General features: G+C 38.0%; 1 protein-coding gene across 4 annotated transcripts in view; it reads right to left on the reverse strand.

The window, feature by feature from the left end:
• Positions 1–999: 999 nt before the first annotated feature.
• ADHFE1 (alcohol dehydrogenase iron containing 1) overlaps positions 1,000–20,936 on the reverse strand; it is a 38,289-nt gene continuing 18,352 nt past the window's right edge. Inside the window, exons 10-15 of one of the 4 annotated variants that reach the window (XR_004425009.1) lie at positions 19,829–19,927; positions 14,423–14,501; positions 14,153–14,249; positions 11,379–11,536; positions 3,879–4,084; positions 1,000–1,121 (exon numbers count right to left, since the gene is read on the reverse strand). Coding sequence is in view for 3 of the 4 variants with exons in the window: in XM_033126823.1 (XP_032982714.1) it covers positions 4,001–4,084; positions 11,379–11,536; positions 14,153–14,249; positions 14,423–14,501; positions 19,829–19,927 (517 nt within the window). In the remaining variant the exon portion in view is untranslated. Of the gene's footprint in view, positions 1,122–2,809; positions 4,085–11,378; positions 11,537–14,152; positions 14,250–14,422; positions 14,502–19,828; positions 19,928–20,936 lie in introns of those variants that run through there. The other 3 variants (XM_033126823.1, XM_033126822.1, XM_033126824.1) reach the window with 3 other exon arrangements.

The following is a 20,936-nucleotide window of genomic DNA, read 5'->3' on the forward strand; positions in this document are numbered from 1 at the left end:
TACAGCTATGCAAACAATGCCAAACCCACCACAGCCCTCCGTGTAGATGGAGAAGGGACAGGAGTGCAGAACAGCTTAGCTATTTATGGTGGCACTTGACAAAACCCACAGAAACATGACTTACTTGAAACAAATTAGTATTTTGTATCACAAAATAAAATTAGGGAGGTACATGTAAATTTTAAGTGAAAATGCCACCCTATGTGATAGTTTTATGAAAGTAGCATTATACAAACTTTTGAATACTATTCTTTTAATTTCCTTAATAAGTGGAGCCGGAACTCCTAAGAACTTTTTTTTTTTAAAGATTTTTTTATTGGGGAAGGGGTACAGGACTTTACTGGGGGAACAGTGTGTACATCCAGGACTTTTTTCCAAGTCAAGTTTTCCTTTCAATCTTAGTTGTGGAGGGTGCCGTTCAGCTTCAAGTTGTTGTCCTTTCAGTCTTAGTTGTGGAGGGCACAGCTCAGCTCCAGGTCCAGTTGCCCGTTGCTAGTTGCAGGGGGCGCAGCCCACCATCCCTCGCGGGGGTTGAACCGGCAACCTTGTGGTTGAGAGGATGAGCTCCAACCAACTGAGCCATCCGGGAGCTCAGTGGCAGCTCAGCTCAAGGTGCCGTGTTCAATCTTAGTTGCAGGGGGCAGAGCCCACCATCCTTTGTGGGACTCGAGGAGTCAAACTGGCAACCTTGTGGTTGAGAGCCCACTGGCCCATGTGGGAATCGAACCGGCAGCCTTGCGAGTTAGGAGCATGGAGCTCTAACCGCCTGAGCCAGCGGGCCGGCCCTCCTAAGAACTTTTTGATCTTTTAAAGGAAATCAATAGAAAAATAGGATTTGATTTAGAAGAATGCACTCAATTGTCTCAGAAACATCAAAGTTGTTGGTTCACAGAAATGGGCTGAATATCGTATCTCACACTCTTTTAACAGCCAGAAACACATCTTTTCCATGTTCTCATCTTGTAAGAACCCAAAATGATAATTATTAAGATTAAAAAAAAAAAAAGAGGGCTTCCTAAATCTGTTTCTTCATGCTTGACCTTTAAATCCTTCCTCCAGAGTCATCATCAGCATGAACAGGAAATACTCCTCCTGCTGAGTCACATTTAGACATCTGGCTACTGGTAGTACAGACAACGAACATTGAAGAAAGAGAGACAAAGCATTTTTATATGTCAAATTATTTCACATTAAATTTCCCAAACTCAAAATCTCACATGAAGGACTAGGTAATACATAAAATCTAATCACAGCGTTTTCAAACTGGAAGAGGCATTGGTTGAATAAAGTAAGACTTAGATAGACCAAGGGACTGGAGCAGAGCCCAGGGCTCTTGACTCTAGTCTAAAGTTTTCTAATGATGCCATGTCACCTGGCAGAAAATATTACAAGAGCTCTAGAAATTCCCTGGACTTTTTTTGGGGAGGAGGGAAGAGGCGGGACATATATATGTTTTTGCTATGCCAAATGTATTTTGAGACATTCATTAACAGTTTTTACTCAAGTTTCCTGAAGAATCTCAGGTTGGCAGAGCATTTAGCTGTTCTCTGCATCATTCACACAGCTTCTGTTCTCAATCCATGATTCTCTTGAAAAGCTGGAGGGAAATTTAGCTAGATAGGGTCTGCAAGGTACAGCTGAAATTCTGTTGGTGCTGTCTTATGCTTGTCTTTTGGGCACTTGGTAAAAGAATTTGAATGTTCTGTAGGATTTACAACAATACCTTAACGATACCATTTCTAAGTAAAAAATATCTACATACACAGTTATCTATAACATATATACATATATATGCATACAAAATTACTGAAAGGACATATATCAAATTTTTAACAGAGGCTATTTTGGATGGTGCAATATGAACACATATTTTCTTTTGTGTTTATCTTTGTATTACCAATTTTTGGTACTGAACATATTTTATGTTTGTGATTAGAGAAAACTCCCAATAAACATTATTTAAATGATATTGTAAAAATCTTAAGGAAATAAAGATCTTCATAAAGTAGGCCCGGGCAGGTTGAATGGCACAGCAATGCCCTTTTCATCCATTATTTAAAATGCTGATGTAATTATATAGGAATATATCTATATATCTACATATATCTATCTATAGGTATATATATCTACATATATCTATCTATAGGTATATATATATATATATATATATATCTTATTTGATTAAGTCTTTAATTCAATTTAAAATACAAGTAAATCCACAAGCCCACTGAGATCTAGACTCCAAAGCTTGAGCAGGCAAACCTCGATGTGGGAACCTTTGTGAGGAAACGAACCACAGAAGTTTCAGCAAGTAGGGAGGCAGATGGTCACACTCCTTAGATTTTACTTGCAAGGCTGAAGTCTGTAAACTACAACTGCTTGCTTTTGAATTAATTTATTCTGAGCACCAGAAACATTTTTCCAAAGACGGAAATACCATATAAAATGTGAGTGTTTTCTAATTCAAAAAGATATATGTATAACCATGTTCATCGCAGCATTCTTTACAATAGTCAAGATACAGGAACAACCTAAGTGTCCATCGATGGAGGAGTGGATGAAGAAGATATATACATATATATATATACACATATGTGTATATTAATGTATATATATGTGTATATATATATGTATACACACACACACACACAACAGACTAGTACTCAGCCATAAAAAAGATGATATTGCCATTAGCAACAACATGGATGAAAAGGACAAAAACCATATGATTTCACTCACATGTGAAATTTGTAAAACAAAAAAAACACAAATAAACAAATAAAACGAGAACAAACTCATAGATACAGACTACAGATTGGTGGTTATGAGAGGGGAAAAAGGGTGGGGGAAGGCAAAAATGGGTACAGGAGGTTAAATATACATATGGTGCCTCATGAAAACTAGACTTTGGGTGGTGAGCACTCTATAGTATATACAGATATTGAATTATAATTTTATATATACCTGAAACTTATACAATGTTATTAACCAATGTTACCTCAATTCAAAAAACAGTTAGTGTTTTTCTCAAAAGAACAATTTATTTACCAGAAGTCCAGTCTCTAATATTTTACCCCTTTGTATTTGATTTTTATCTTTTAAATATTAGTTGCTAATATTTTAATAAAATACGATGAATCTGACCTAAAACAGTAAAGTGGTATTTTTCTTTCTTTTCTTCCCCCCTTTAAAATTAGAAGATATATGCTTGTTGTGACAAATCCAAACAATATAGATATTTATAAAATTAAAAGTGAAAGTATAAAATATAAAGTAAACAATTTCTCTTAATTCTCTATACCCCAAATTCCATTTCTCCAGTGATAACTTTTAATATTTTGATGTGCATCTTTCTTTTCTATGTATAGGTAGACATATATATACATATAATAAAAACAAAAATCAGACCATACTAAAATATAATTTTTCTGCAACTTACTTTCTTCCAATTTAGCAGTACATCATGGACATATTTCCAACAGTTTTACCTCATTCTTATTAAAAAGCACTATAGCATTCCATTATTTAATGTACTGTGATTTAGTTATTAATATACTATTAATGAATATTTAGGTTCTTTCACATTTTTTATTAGAAAAAGTGCTGCCTGAAACATCCTTGGCATATTTCTTTACACTCATGCTAGAACTTTCTATAGGATAAATTTCTAGACATGGATGGCTGGGCACAGGATATGTGCATGAACAGTTTTGATAGATACTGAGTTTTTACCCATTTAATACATGAAGCAGGGGAAGTCTGCAGGGTTTGGGACAGGAATGCAAACGAGGGGCCAACATTGGGGGCACTTGTCTACCCTGTAGTGTGGAAGTGGCTTGACTTTGAGCATCAGGGAATCTTCTGCAGGATAAACTTACATCACATTCAAACTGGTAACAGAGAAGTTATGTGTGGAGATGAAAAGACAAAGCTCTGCTTAGATCAACTTCTGATCTTAAACTGTGACAGCCAATGGTGATTCTTTCAGTGAAAATGAAAATTAATAGAGTTTCATTGAAGCTTCAAACAGGGCAGACAGATCCTCTTCCGACTGAGGGCGTGGTGCGAGCTTGGTGACCCTTTCCTGAAACAGTAAACGAAAGGAGTTACTCTGGGCTTTGAAAAGACAGTTTGCAAAAGCTACTAGGTTATATAAATTAACTAGGGCATAAGAAATAACGACTTGAGAATAGTGGTATCTTTAAAAATCATATTCCTTGTTTGCTTCATACTAGCTGAACCCCAACTCAGAAGTTTATCAAGTGACACCTCTTTCCCACAAATTTTCAAAAGCCATTGTCCTTATCTTATGTCCTGGCAATATCCTTCTGCCCAAATGTACAGAACCAAATCAACCTAGGGAGGAACACCTCCTAGAATGACCAGACCGTGTCCAGTCAGCAACCTCTGCCAGCTCTGTGTGAATGCAAAGTCCCAGGCACAGCGCATGCAGCCAAAGAAAAGAGAACTGGGTCATCCTTGACCTCAAAGACTGTATTTTACAACTTGGACTTCAGATATACATTCAAAAGAACTTCATTAGGGCATAACTTTCAGGCTATGGGCAATAAGTAACTCCTTTTTAAATATTAACTAGGGTTTTATTTCTACCTTCCCTAACAAATTCAGTGACTTGCTTAATTTTTCCAACGATTATGATTCAAGTTAGCACATCCTTTTGCTATTTATACTCCCATCAGTGGGTCCTAGATTCCTCTGCGACAGGGGATTAGAAGATATTGTAATGAGTACGCTGTGTCCACATTTCTGGGACTACATAAAATTAAAAAGTGTGTCAGTTTGGGGGTTCAATTTTCATGGGTCCCTCGGTCTGTGCTCTTGTGATAAACACTTGTTTGGGGGCATATCTGGTATAAGAGGGATGCTCCATGCCCAGCGCCTACCAGAGTGCTTGACACACCATTAATAGGTGCTCAACAGTTATTTGTTGAATTAATGAAGACGGTGGGAAGGGGGAATCAAAATTCACACACGCAAGATCGAACTCGGATTCCCCTACCCCCATTTTCGTTATCTCAGAAATGACACCCAGTCACTCAGGGAAAAGTCTAGGAGTCATCCTTGATTCCTCTTTTCCTTCCCTCCATATTAAATCTAAGTCTACCAGCAAATCTGTCAAATTTACCTGCAAAATAAATCCCAAATCTGACCACTTCTCACCTCCCATTCTACCACAACCCACATCTACGTCACCCTCCCTCTCCTGTCCTACTTGCAAGGCCTCTTAAAGGTGTTTCCACTTTTGCTCCACGCTTGCCCCCTAGAGGTCAATCTCCCTATGGCAGCAGAACGATTTTCCCCCCATTATAAATCTGATCATACCATTCCCTTGCTTAATGCTCTCCAACAACTTCTCATTGCAATTAGAACAAAACCATGGCTTCTAATGCCACTTGATCTGGCCCTGGTTCTTGCCCCAGCTCTGACTCTTCTCCCATTGGTTCATCTCACTTAGACCCACGTCCCCTCTCAGTCCTGTGAAAATGCTAATCTTTACTCTGTCTTAGGGCCTTTCCCTTCTGCCTGGACTGCTTCGCCCAAATCTTCACTTGCCTACTTCCACCTTCAGTCAGAGACCTTCTCTGACCATCCTCACTGGAGTTCCTTCCACACTGTCCTGTGTGAAACCACCCAGGTTTTCCTTCATACCACTTATCATTATCTGAAATGACTTCATTTATATATTATTTATAGATTTGATTAGATGTGCCTTGTCTGTCTCCCATCACTAGAATGCAAGCTCCATGAGTGAGGGAAAAGACTTTTATTTTCCTCCTCACTGAATCCTATAAAATGTATGGTATATAGTAAGACCTGACTAAGTATTTGTCAGGTAAAAGAAAGAATGAAAAGAAGGAAAGATGTACACAAAAATTAACTCAAAATGGACCTAAATGTAAGAGATAAATCTTAAAATTCTTAGAAGAAAACAGGGGAAAATATTCACAACATTGGGTTTGTTGGATATGACACCAAAATCACAGGCAACAAAAGAAAAAACCAGATAAACTGGCCTACAGCAAAATTTAAAATTTTTATGCATCAACAGACATTTTCAAAAGAGTGAAAAGATAACTAATAGAATGGGGAAAAAATTTGCAAGTCAGATATCTGATAAGGGATTAATATCCAGAATATATAAATAATTGCTATATTTCAACAATAAAAAACCACAGACAGCCCAATTCAAAAATAGGCAAAGGACTTGAATAGACATTTCTCCAAGGAGGATATATAAATAGCCAAGTACACGGAAAAATGGTCAACATTATTAGTCATTAGGGAAATACAAGTCAAAACCATAATGAATTTCCACTCACACCCACTAGAATGGCTATCAAAAAACAAAAACAAAAACGAAAAACAGGAGAAAAATAACAAGTATTTAACAAGTGTTGGTGAAGCTGTGGAGAAACTGGAATACTCATACATTGTTGGTTGGAATATAAAATGGTGTAGCCATTATGGAAAACAGTTTGGCAATTCCTAAAAAAGTTAAACATAGAATTACATGATCCAACACTTCTATTCCTAGGTATACCCAAATAAATTGCAATCAGGGACTAAAACAGATACTTGTAAACCAATGTTTCTAGCAGCACTATTCACAATAGCCAAGAAGTGGCATCAACCCCAATGTCTATCTGAAGATAAACGGAATAAAAAATACAGTATATCTATACAATGGAATATCAGTCAGCCATGGAAAGGAATGTAATTCCCAAACATTGAAGACATTATGCTAAGTAGGGATGCCACAATAGGGCAAATATTATTGTATGACTCCACTTATACGAAGTACCTACACTAGGCAAACTCACAAAGACAGAAAGTAGAATAGAGGGTACCAGGGGCTAGGAGAAGGGGAGAATGGGGAGATGTTATTTACCATTAAACAATAGAGCAGAGCTTCTGTTTGGGATGATTAAAAAGTTCTGGAAATGGATAGTGGTGATGGTTGCATAAGATTGTAAATGTACTTAATGGCATTAACTTGTACACCTAAAAATGGTTAAAATGGTAAATGGTGTTAGGTATATTTTACCACAATTAAAAAAATGAATTATAAAGAAAGAAAGGATGGAGAGACAGATGGGAGAAGGATGGGGAGTACGCTGGTGAGTGTGGGTGAAGCCGAGGTAGGACTGTTCCTACAAGCATATCTTTTAGAAACTTGAAAGACTATTGAAAATCCATAGCAAGGCAGAGACTGCTTTATGGTGACCTATATATATGTTTGTGCCAGGCTGAAGAACTGAAGTTCAGTGTTTGCTATGGCCGAAGATTACTGCCCCATTTTTCCGTTTATAACAGAGGCTTTTATCTGATGAGCTCAAAGGCCCTTAAAATGATCCTGTCACGTTGGGTGAAGTAGTTTAGGACTCTCAGAAGTCCTTCAGGCCCAGCTGAGCCGAGCTTCTCTTTCACATTTGTAACCCCCAACGATTGCTTAAATGGGGGCAAGGATGTAAAGTTTGCGATATAGCCCCACGCATATCATGGATGCCATGTAAAAGTTAAACTCTCAGAATTAAGATGTGTTCTGCAATGCACTATTATTTATAGACATGGAAGACCAAAAGACAACTAATTAACAGGGGCACTGAAATAAATCCAGACTACTACTTTTAGCACATTCATAAAATAACAACATTTCAGCTGGCCTGCCTGCCAGGGAGTGGAAGTGCTCATTTTGGTAGACAGCTCTCCTCAGTAATGAAATGTTTTGATTTGAAATGTAAGTGTTTCTTTCCAGAGGTTTCAGAAATGCAGCGTGGGAGATTAATTTATTCCTGCCTGCTCCCCTTGCAGCCTGGCGATGGCGGTTGGAAGCCTCTGTACACAGGGCCGCTATTTGCTGCCGCCAGTAGCAGCCCTAGTGTTTGGTCAAGAATACTGGCCTGGTTGTTCCTTCCAGAGAAAACCGATCCCTCGTTGCTGAACATAAAAGGAGCTTTATCAAATGTCGACTACATGAAATAACATTTTTGCAGGAACCAGTATACCCCCCGCCTCTTACTACCTTAAATCCTGTAAATATTAGTAAGTGCAGATTAGTTTGCAGCATGTGAAAAATTCTGAAGTTGCCATAGCATTCCTGTAAAATGTTCACTGCTGCCAAAAACAAACAAAAAAACCTCACAGTAGTTCTTCATTTACAAGACAAGCTTATTTCTAAGATTGCTTCTGAAGTCCCGTGTATATACCCCTTCCTCTCTTTCCATCTATATCTATATCTATACCATCTATATCTATCTATATACCTTTTTCTGTTTGCCATCTATCAATCTATCTATCTATCAATCAATCAATCTATCTATCTATCTACCGTGTTTCCCCAAAATAAGACCTAGCCAGACAATCAGCTCTAATGTGTCTTTTGGAGCAAAAATTAATATAAGACCCAGTCTTATTTTATTATAAACAAACACTGGGTCTATAATATAATATAATATAATATAATACTCAGTCTTATTTTAAGACCCGGTCTTATATAATATGAGACTGGGTCTTATATTAATTTTTGCTCCAAAAGACACATTAGAACTGATTGTCTGGCTAGGTCTTATTTTCAGGGAAACAGGGTATCTATCTATCTATCTATCTATCTATCTATCTATCTATCTATCTATCTATCTATTATCTCACATATATCACATTGACTCAAAAATGGAACTAGTGCTAGTTAATTAAAATTGACTATGTTTCTCCCGATCATGAAAATATGATCAAAGGAAAAAAAAGGCAGTATACATGTTGGGACTGCTTAGGAATACAGCTTGAGGAAATACTGGCTTCCTACTTTATAGATATGACTTGCATCTTTTCTGCAACGAAGAAATTAGTTTTTTCTAATTAATGTTCTGCTCTCTGTATTTCCCAGTATGACACGTGCACTGAGGTAGTCAGAATGATATATAATTAACTTGCTATTTTAGTGGATGGTCTCAGATGTTAGTTTGGAATAGCTTCTGAAAGTGAAAATCTGAGCACAGCATAATTAAAACAATAAATAAACACTTGCCAATGTATCCCGATGGCTGGGAGATGCTTTGCCACCAGCAATTAAATGGCCAAGAACATCACACAGTTTCATCTGAAAACCATGGATACTATTCCTAGATGTTGACAAACACATATTCCTGAATACATCCCTGAGCAAAACAAGCAGAACTTTTCAAAGAACCCCTTGCAGAATGGACACTATCACTGGGACCATGCTGTAAGAGCCTTGGGCTACATAAAACTCATGATGACCGTTTGGTCTGGTGTCCCAAGGTAGGTTTTCATGGCTCTTTGTCATTGGTTGAGTCCTATTACATCTAAGGAAATTTCTCAAGAAGTTACCATCATTCAGCCATTAAGCTCACCTGGACTGACTATTTAGAAGGAGAGGGCTGCAGGTATGTGTTCATTTAAGATGTTTACTAGCCGTGCTAGGTACAATAGAGACTAGATGACCAAAACAGATAGGTTCCTGCCCTCATGGAACTTACGGGTTTGAATAAAACAACTGGGATGGTCATGTCTTTTGGCAATTTTGTCCCTTGACTGTGGGTTAAAACTAAGGGTTTGTGAGTTAGTCTAGGGTTAGTAGGGGCTCGGCTACATCTTGAGATTCTTCTTTTTCTCATTCATTTCTATTTTTAGAAGCAACTGAGTCTACTGGGCCTGAGTCTAAATTAGGGAAACTGATGGTACATGGGCCATGTTTGGTCTGTACATTGGGAAATAAGGGAATTCAACACAAATATTCAGATTGCTGATTTTTCTTGAAAATTGGAAGTTCTCCCAACACTGGGACCTGAATTTCTGCTTGGAAATGATAAATTGTAGCTGAAAAGAGGTTTACCCCATCAGATGGGTTGTGTGGTTTCTAGTTCACCAAAGTCCCCACTACCCCCTATTGCCTTAACTGACTGTTCATTGCTGTTATCTACCTGGCTCCTGCAAACATGAATCTGTGAACCTAATCCATACAAACATTATCTTATGTGAGCTGAAGTCTTCAACATTCTAAGCACTTGTTAAGTGGGAAATTGCTTAACTGGAGTGGGGCAAGGGAAAAGCATTGCTATTTATGGTAAGCAGTATGCTGTGTGAGCAGATATTCCAGCTGTTAACTCTGTTCCAGTGTCAGGAAAAGATCCATGAATACCTTGAGGCAGACACGCCTTATCCTCATATCCTCACAGTGTTTATTTTTTTCTTTTTTCATTTTTTTGGGGGGGTTACATTTTTATTTATTTATTTATTTATTTATTTATTTATTTATGTATGTATTTATTTATTTCCTCGCGGTGTTTAAATGACGCTTGCCTTTCCCATTTTGGACAGGAGGGCCAAGTGAGCGCTCTGGGCCTGGTGGGCATGGTGTGGTCCACAAGCTGAGTGCCCGTGGCTCGGAATCTCTGTTTTATGGTGAATTGCAATGAATACAGTCTTGGCCTTTTAGGGTCTGATGCGGCAGCGGCAGCACAGCGGAAGAGAGGCCCAGTGGGGCAGAAACTCTCTTCCTGTGAAGCTTGGGAGGGGAAACTCGACATCTATTACGATTCTACCAAATAAAGGGTAACAGCTCAGTTTACACTCTTTAGCAACATTTAAATAAATAAGATTCAAAATGACACAGACATGTACACATATAAAATATACAATCTCCCAAATATGCTAAAGAGTGATTTTGTCATGGTGACAACTGTACAGTAATACTGTACTGTATATTTGAAAGTTGCTGGGAGAGTAGATCTTAAAAGTTTGCATCACAAGAAGAAAAATTATTGTGACGCTGTGAGGTGATGGATGTTAATAATACACTTATTAATCATTCCACAATGTATACAAATATGGAATCATTATGTTGCATACCTGAAATGAATATAATATCAATGATATCTAAATAAAAAAGGTGATTTTGTAGTAGTCTTAAAGGTCATGTCTACTGTTCACAGTAGTAGGAATTTGTAACTCTTTACAGTGAAAAATAATATTAGTGGCCCTTCTGAAACTGCTTCACATAGTTTTATAGGGGACTCTTAAAAGAGTAGACATGGAGAAAAGAGAGATTTGCTATACCTCAAGATGAATGCGGTTTTTTTGTGTTTTTCTTTGCCTTGAATTTTTATAAGGGCTGCTTTCAGTTACATCATAAGTTTCACACATGCCACAGTTTTATGGAAGAATATAAAGGTGAGGGAGCCGTGGCTCCTTCCCCCTGGGGAAGGAAGAGCTGCCATCTGGTACAGCAAACCTGTGGACCCCGGGTTTTCATCTCCCCTAACACGCCCCAAATGAAGTACATCTTTCCTGTAGCTTTGTGTTTCCAGAAGGGAGTGAAGATGCGCTGTGTCTCTTACCTGGGGCAGCGTTCCTTTCACTAACGCGGGGATATCAGCCTTAGAATAACCAACGGCAGCCAGGCCATCATCAACATCCAGATCGAATAAGAATTTCCGGAGTGCATCTGCCAAAACAGGCCCAGCATCTGCGGTCCTGGCAGTGCGGGTGTGGGCGCCTAGAAGACACAAAGCGCTGACTGTAGACAGAGAGGAGGAAGCTGGCCCTGGGTGTCATTCAGTCACAAGGTAGCTGATATATAGCCTACTGCTGGTTTCCTGACAGAGGACAAGGGTGCCCCTGTGCCTCATGCGGAGGCCGGCCCAGCGCTCAGCCCCACCGGCCAGGCCCGTGCAGAGAGGTCCACAGGGGGCAGCTCACCTGGCTCTCACATTTCCAATGGGCTGCTCCCCGCTTTGGGGTCGGAAGGAGAGGAACAGAGCCAAGAAAAGAGGCACAGGAAGGAGACCAAGAAGGAAGGCTGGTGTTTGGATGAGGAAGAAGGAACACTCGTAGCAGAAAACACAGCTTACATAGCTTTCAGGGCTTAGAATTTGCTGACATCTAGAGGTACACATGTTCCATGTCTTTTCTTACAGCAACATCTTAGGAAAGGAAGACAAACCCTTTGCAAAAATACCGTGTGAGATACGGATGTATGTTAAGTACAAAAACACCAATGCTAACTGCCAAAAAGGAGGAAAATGACAAAAATGGACTATGTGTGGCCAGGGAGGGAAGTATTTCCTGTCTATAGCTACAAAAGTTTTTATTTTGGACTCTGTTACCAAAGGGCAAAGCAGGCTTCTCTAAATAAATAGTATAGACTTAGTCAGGCAGAACCAAGAACAGGAAGACTCTCAGAAAATGATATTTACTATGCAGATAATAATGATATCATAAAGGGGGAGGAAGGTTCCCAAGGGTTGGAGACATGTAAGGGTAGAATGTGGACATAATTAATATAAACAATCACAGAAATGTCAATCTGGAAGAACCAGGGGGTTGTACCCTCAGGCAGGGTGCCCGGGAAAGTTCCCAGAGGAAGGGAGCTGATCCAAAACCATTAGCACACCTGCCCCCCATCTATTCTGGCTGAACATCTTTACTGTCAGGAAGTGAAACACTTTACAAATGGAACGTAATATTAGTTAGTATCCAAAATGCCTCAGGCTGTCATGCAAGCCCACTTGGTATTGTGCAAAAGGACACTAGAATGTACGGTTCATCACCATACTAAAGCACGTTATTAAATCGGTTTTAACCTTTCTCTTCCAGGACAGTGAGGACTGTTTCACTAATCCAGGAAAAGGTATAAATAGAACCAGATACAGGGCTGGTGGGGAAAGCAGCTGAATGGAAGGTAAACCTTGCCTGACAAGACCAGCCTATATTACACAGCGGCAGCTAAAGTATGGAGTAGGTGGAGCGGCGACACATGATATGAGGTTTATGGGCTTTGTATTTTCCTGGGATGGCTGCCATAAAACACACCATCAAAACCCCTGGGTTTTCCTATGAAGTGTTTTAGAAAAAAAGAGGGTAGCAAAGAGACTACATTGGTATAAAGCTTAAGAAAATCTAAGATTACATAGGGAAGCAAAATATTTAATGGCTAAGTAGAGAATAATATTAAACAAATTTCCTATGCAAGAAGAAAGAATTGGTGGGTTCTACTGGCCTGGGTTTTGTCTAACAGAGGAATTGCTTTCTCAGTATTTTTACTGGTTGCGTGGGAAGTTCGCTAAGATTTCCCCATTTACCATACAGCTAGCTAGTCTATTTGGGCTCCTGCCTATTTACACTGTTTGCATATTTACAAAGGCATCTGAGTCCCAGCAAATGGCTAAACAACATCCCCAGGCCCAAAGGGAAAATGGATATAAGACCCTTGGTAAAGCTGGCGCCACATTTCCAGCAGAAAGTGCTGGAAAAACCAAGCCCCCAGCATGACTTCTCTAACCTAGACTTCTTTCATGAACACTCCCAGCCCAGAGCCTGGAACTCAGTGAAAGCACAAACGTCAGAGTGTGAGAGAAAAGATGGGGTGAAGAGGCACCTCGGAAGGATGTCTGTGGTCGTTCCTACCTTTTTGGAAACAATCTCTCCAATGGCTGGTGCTAGAAGAGCACAATGAAGTTTTCTTTTTAGCCTTTCCCTTCCTACCCTAAACGCAAGTAGGGGAATAAGATGTTTGGAAAGTTAATCAAACACTCAAGTTTACTTAAAAGAGTTCTCGTCTTAGAAAAATATCAAAATTTTACTCAACACTAAAGCTATCCTGAACATAATTTTATTTGTTGTAAGATTCAAAAGGCACAGTTGGAATCTTATTATAGACATTATTTATTTTACAGAGCAGTAAACAAATTCTTCTTTTGGGATCTTTTTATACAGTTTTTAGTTGTTTAGATTCTCTGTAATTGGGAATTTATTTTTACTTCCTGATTTAGATTCATTTTATTACCCATTAAACATAGCAAAAGCCATTTACAACACTGGTAGTCTATAAAGAGTTTCACGTTCCTTGGGGATGAAAACACTGGACACAGGATTACTCCAAACTGAACATAAGCAATATTTGGTTCCATTTCATTGTTAATAGACTATTTATTAGAAACATAAAATTAGAAATTTTAGCGCAAATTGGACTTTGGGCATGTCACTGACATTTTATTAGTAAACTATCTCAAAGCAACGTTTTTAGTATTATCCTTTATGGTTTATCTTCAGAAGCAACCCTAGGAAATGCTCCACACACATGGGTCACAGATTTATGAGTAATGGTTCCTACCCAATATTTCTGCCGCCTCCAGATGGCGCTCGGGAAACATCTGCGCGGTGAAAGTGAACACGGCTGGGGAGGTGAGCACCACAGAAAGGCCATGAGGCTGCAGACAAACAACACGTGGTGACCAGTTGGCCAAAGCTGGTCTTCAATCTGCATGTTCTAGATAGTAAATTACTGTATCCCGTACTCCAAGCAATCAAGAATTGACAAATACATTTATGGCAACTGCGAGGCAATATAAGATTTAATTAAATAATTTATTATGATTTTTACCACCAGTGGGTGATCCACATTATAATCCTTTGCTTTATATGTCTTCACTAAGCCTGAAATTGGGTAAGACATTCCATGGCTAGAAAAGAAAGAAAGTCTTTATGTTGACATACAGATACCAGAAATTCAAATTAACAACACAAAGATACTCTTATGGGAGAGCCCTTTATAGTCTTTTGACAATCCCGCTATCTCACAAAGTTACACATTCTTTGATATAAGGATATGTCATTAGGCCCTTGGTATTTGGTGTTCTTCATAACGAAACCTCGGGAATGTTCAAATTCAAATGCTCATAGAATGGTATGCCATTAAACATGTCGATGCAGAAGTTGCTCCCCAAACACATTTGGTGAGCCTTATGACCTTGAAGAAATTAAGAATTCACTTTGAAGTTTCTTTAGTAAGCTTCATGGCATGAGTTTTCTATCCTGCTTTGCAATGCTTTCGCGGCATGCTCCGTGGGAGTTTTATGAGCCAAGATGTGCTGTGTTAGACATGCAAACTTGACCTGCCAGTGATCTGTCCCACCAATAACTGATACATCCTTTTGAATGTTACATACTAATGGAGCTGAATCATAAATGATTATTTTAGCCTGAAGGGCTTTCAAGAAAAGGCACCATGTGTTTGCATTTGTGGGGGTTTTCTTCTTGGTTTGTTTTAATGGAAAAACCCTTTATGTCCTCTTGAGTTCTTAGTGAACAAATAGGATAATATTATAGTTTAATAGATGACTCTTCTGAGTCATCTTCTGTAAGATTCATACACTTTAATAATATAGTTACAATTAATATAGTGAAAATAAAATGTTTTATAACAGTAAAGTGTTCTGTAAGTCTACTGATATGGGTTATTGGATAAATTTGTGCTTATGCGCCAAAAGATTTGAATTTCTAGAAAGTTGAAATATTTTTGTGAACAGTATAATTATCTGTCCAAAAAAGAGGTGCCCCTTGCCTATCATCTTTCTTGAGGCAGATCGCAAGCTATCAATTCTCTGAGTTGTTGGGTATTTTGGAATGTGTTTTACCTAGCTCAGGTTCCAGACTATTCAGAATATTATTGCTTTGTGTGCTTTCATGACACGAGAGGGTACATGTACTGTGTTTCCCCCAAAATAAGACCTAGCTGGACCATTAGCTCTAATGTGTCTTTTGGAGCAAAAATTAATATAAGACCCAGTCTTATATTATATTATATTAAAGACTCGGTCTTATATTAAAGTAAGACCGGGTCATATTAATTTTTGCTCCAAAAGACGCATTAGAACTGATGGTCTGGTTAGGTCTCATTTTCGGGGAAACACGGTAGCTTTCAAAGGTACCTTTCTAACAATATCCAATATTTTAATTCTTAATAGTTGCATATATTCTTTAAAAAATGAAAATAATACATAATCCCATTTTCTCAAGATAATCATTATAGAATATTTCCTTCTAGTCTTTTTAAAAAATAATTCAAGTTTATTGGGGTGACAATTGTCAGTAAAGTTACGGAGATTTCAGGTGTACAATTCTGTAATACATCATATATTATCATATTGTGTGTCCACCACCCAGAGTCAGTTCTCCTCCCATCACCATATATTTGATCCCCTTTACCCTCATGTACCACCCACTTCCCCCTTCCCCTCTGGTAACCACTAAACTATTGTCTGTGTCTATGAGTCTTTGTTTCTTCATTTGTTTGTCTTGTTCTTTTGTTGTTTTCAGTTTTATATACCACATATCAGTGAACTCATATGGTTCTAGACTTTTTCTGTCTGACTTATTTCACTTAGCATAATAATCTCAAGATCCATCCATGTTGTCACAAATGGTACTATTTCATCTTTTCTTATGGCAGGATAGTATTCCATTGTGTATATATATCACAACTTCTTTATCCAATCATTTATCAAAGGACACTTTGGTTGTTTCCATGTCTTGGCCACTGTAAATAAAGCTGCAATGAACATTGGAGCACATATATGTTTACGGATAAATGGTTTCAGATTTTTTGGGTAGATACCCAGGAGAGGGATTGCCGGGTCATATGGTAATTCTATTCTTAATTTTTTTGAGGAACCTCCACACTGCCTTCCATAGTGGCTGCACCAATCTGCATTCCCACCAACAGTGTATGAGGGTTCCTTTTTCTCCACAGCCTCTCCAACACTTGTTATTATTTGTCTTGTTGATGATAACCATTCTACCTGGGGTGAGGTGATATCTCATTATGGTTTTTATTTGCATTTCTCTGATGATTAGTGATGTTGAACATTTTTTTCATATATCTATTGGCCATTTGTATGTCCTCTTTGGAGAAATTTCTATTCAGGTCCTCTGCACATTTTTTAACGAATACAGATGCAAAAATTCTAAACAAAATTCTAGCAAATTGAATGCAACAATGCATTAAAAAGATTATGCATCACGACCAAGTGGGGTTCATCCCACGGTCACAAGGATAGTTGAATATATGCAAATCCATCAATGTGATACACCACATAAACAAAATAAAGGACAAAAATCATATGATTATATCAATAGATACAGAAAAAGCGTTTGACAAGATACAACATCCATTTATGATTAAAACACTTAATAAAATGGGTATACAAGGAAAATACCTTAACATAATAATGGCCATATATGATAAACCCTCAGCTATTATCATAATTAACGGTGAAAAACTGAAGCCCTTTACTATACGTTCAGGAACAGGTCCCCTATCACCTCTGCTTTTCAACATAGTATTGGAAGTCCTAGCCAGAACAATCAGGCAAGAGAAAGAAATAAAAGGCATCCAAATTGGAAATGAAGAAGTTAAATTGTCCTTTTTTGCAGATGACATGATGCTATATATAGAAAACCCTAAAAAAGCCACCAAAAAGTTATTAGAAACAATAAACGAATATAGTAAAGTTGCTGGCTACAAAATCAATGTACAAAAGTCCATTGCATTCCTATATACTAACAATGAAATGTCAGAAAAAGAAATTAAAAACAAATCTCTTTTCCAATTGCAACAAAAAGAATAAAATACCTAGGAATAAACTTAACCAAGGATGTAAAAGACCAATGTACTGAAAACTATAAGATATTTTTAAAAGAAATTGAAGAAGACACAAAGAAATGGAAAGACATTCTGTGTTCATGGATTGGAAGAATCAACATAGTTAAAAATGGCCATATTACCCAAAGCAATATACAGATTTAATGCAATCCCCATCAAAATCCCAATGGTATCTTAAAAAGAAATAGAACAAAAAAATCATCAGATTTGTATGGAACCACAAAAGACCCCAAATAGCCAAAGCAATCCTAAGAAAAAAGAACAATGCTGGAGGTATTATACTCCCTGACTTCAGCTTATACTACAGGGCAACAATAATCAGAACAGTATGGTATTGGCAGAAAAACAGACACACGGACAAATGGAATAGAACTGAAAACCCAGAAATAAAAAATAAACCCACATAAATATGGACAGACAATTTTTGACAAAGAAGCCAAAAACACACAATGGAGAAAAGACAGTCTCTTCAATAAATGGTGCTGGGAGAATTGGAAAGCCACGTGCAAAAGAATGAAACTAGACTGCTATCTGCAAAATTGGTAGTGTACCAAAATTAACTCAAAATGGATCAAAGACCTAAACGTAAGACCTGAAACAATAAAATGCATAGAAGAAAATATAGGTGCTAAACTTACGGACCTTGGGTTCAAAGATGATTTTATGAATTTGACCTCAAAGGCAAGGGAAGTAAAAGCTAAAATAAATGAATGGGATTACATCAAATTAAAAAGCTTCTGCACAGCCAAAGAAACCATAGGCAAAATAAACAGGCAACTAACCGAATGGGAGAAGATTTTTGCAAACAACGCCTCCGATAAGGGGCTAATATCCAAAATATATAAGGAACTCATACAACTCAACAAAAAACCAAACAATGCTTCTAGTCTTGTGCATATCTTTAATTTATGATCATATTGTGTATTCAGTTTTAAACATTGCTTTTGTTACTTAACAGTCTTTGTAAACATTTTCCCATATAATTTTATGTTCTTCTAAAACATTATTTTTAATAGCCTTATTTTGTTCTTTGAGTACTGCACTTTAACCATTCAAAAACTGTTGGAAATTTAGGTTGTTTCCAAATTTTTCAGTTATAAATAACATTTAGGTGAATATCCTTATGTGGAAATTCTGTGATCATATCATGATTACTTTTTTAGGCTATATTCCTAGAAGTAAAATTAGTGAGTCAAAGAATATAAATATTTTTCAAGCTCTGGGGAGACTTTGCTCACCTGCTTTTTAGAAAGGTTGTGACTGACAATCTATGCTCCTCTCAGCATTAGAGTTTGGGGGTGACCATTTCATTGTACCTTCCCTAGCAAAGACCTATTCTTAATTCTCAGTGTTCACTGGTATTCATTTTTAAGGCAACATACCAATAAAGTTCTGTTCAAAAAGATGAATTCTGGGCTATTAATAAAGATTCTGATCTCTCTTTTTGTGAGAGGTTAGGAGGAAAAAATTATGTATTTGAGGTTTTAAAAATCCACAACACATGGCAAGGATGTAGAGAAATCAGAACCCACATCCACTGTTGGTAGGAATGCAAAATGGTGCGGCTGCTGTGAAAAACAGTCTGGAAGTTCCTCAAAATTTAAACATAGGATTACCAGCAATTCCACTCCTAGGTATATAATAAATAGAAATGAAAACATACATCCACACAAAAACTTGTACACTCATGTTCATAGCAGCATTATTCATAAGAGCCAAAAAGTGGAAACAACTCAAATGTCCACCAACTGATGAATGGAGAAATAACAGTGGTCTATCTATATAATGGAATGTTATTTGGCAATAAAATGGAATGAAGTACTGTATATGCATGAATGAACCATGGAAACACTATGCTAAGTTAAAGAAACCAGACACAAAAGACCACATATTATATGATTCTATTCGTATGAAATGTCCAGAATAGACAAATCTATAGAGACAGAAAGTAGATTAATAGTTGCCTAAAGGCACAGGAGGATTGGCAGGTAACAGCTAAGGGGTACAGGATTTCTTTTTGGGGTGATAACATGCCCTAAAATTGATTATGGTAACAGTAACTCAGTGAATATGCTAAAACCCACTGAATTACATATTTTAAATGGGTGAATTACATAGTGTGTCAATTATTTCTTGATAAAACTGTTACCAAAAACACCCAAAAACCCAAAAAATCTTTGACCTAACACACTACATTTGAATTAAGAAAATATTCCAGGACCCTAAATTAAATTTTTTCTTTCTATAGCATATTTAAATCTTATCACCTGTCCTAAATTCTAAATATTTTAAAAAATTTAAAAGCAATTATCTTAGGTGAAGAAATAAAATCTCAGATTTGCTCACCACAGATGAACACCAGCATTTCCAAAGCCAATGCCAGCAAAAGCACTTGCCAAGTGCATATAGGACCTTGCTTCAATATCGTCAGGATTTCTGACAGCCCTGTGGATGACATAAATACCTAACAATAACACACTGACATTGGCATTTCCTACTGAATAAAGAGCTGCCTTAGGGAACGATAGGGAAAATAAGAAATGCTACTTGGTAGGAAGAAAAATTAGGCAAGTTATTCAAATGACATCTTGTCTTCTCAAGAAAAACTGAAGGTAAGCAATATTTTCTCATCAATGGTTTCAGAAAAGGCATAATAAATACCATGTCAGGCTGCTCATGTGATAAAAGCGCCAGGGGAAGCAAAGCACTGACCCTCGGATTGTGAGAGCTGCTCTAGCAAAGTGCCCTGGGACTCATTCTTCTTCTTCATTTGTCAATGACCTTGACTGCAGCTGTGAATGGACTTAGAGTAAACACATACTCAAACGCACAGGGCCCAGACTGGTTCCCCAGAGTGAGTCCCTGTCGCCTGGGGCTACCTGCAGGATACACGCAGCCAGCCCATGTCCTTGCTGTGACACTGCCCCAAATAGGACCCACTGGAGGCCTCTCGTTATCTGTGGAAACTGCACATGTTATTTTAATATTTATTATTGTGGAAGTGGGATGTTATTGTAGGACGGGCTTTGCTTGCTCTCTGCGTCCCCAGTGCCACTTTGGAAAAACACATTCTCAAAGGTCCCTTTCAGATGCAGCTCAGCCTGCCTGCACACAGAGCGTGGAAACCCTGCCCTGGGGAGGAAGCCTAAGACCCACCAGGCGGACCAGTTCTCACTTGCTCTTTCACCATTTTGCCTGGAGTAAGGAAGCATTCCTGTTATGAAATAGGAGTGCCACGGCCTTTCCCTCCTTTCTTTGGAATAGTTAGGCGTCTGTGTCTCCTTTCCAAAACCCAATGTTTGTTCCGTATTTCCTGATTAACAAGACGAAATAGTAGATGATGGAGTTTCAGCCTCTCCTGTGTCCATTTTACCCCCTCACCTCCCGCTGCTGCTCTGCCAAGCCTTCTGTCCCTCTCAAACACACTGGCTGACCATTATCTGTACCCGCTTCT

This window comes from Rhinolophus ferrumequinum, chromosome 14 (assembly GCF_004115265.2).
Source record: "Rhinolophus ferrumequinum isolate MPI-CBG mRhiFer1 chromosome 14, mRhiFer1_v1.p, whole genome shotgun sequence".
NCBI lineage: Eukaryota > Metazoa > Chordata > Mammalia > Chiroptera > Rhinolophidae > Rhinolophus > Rhinolophus ferrumequinum.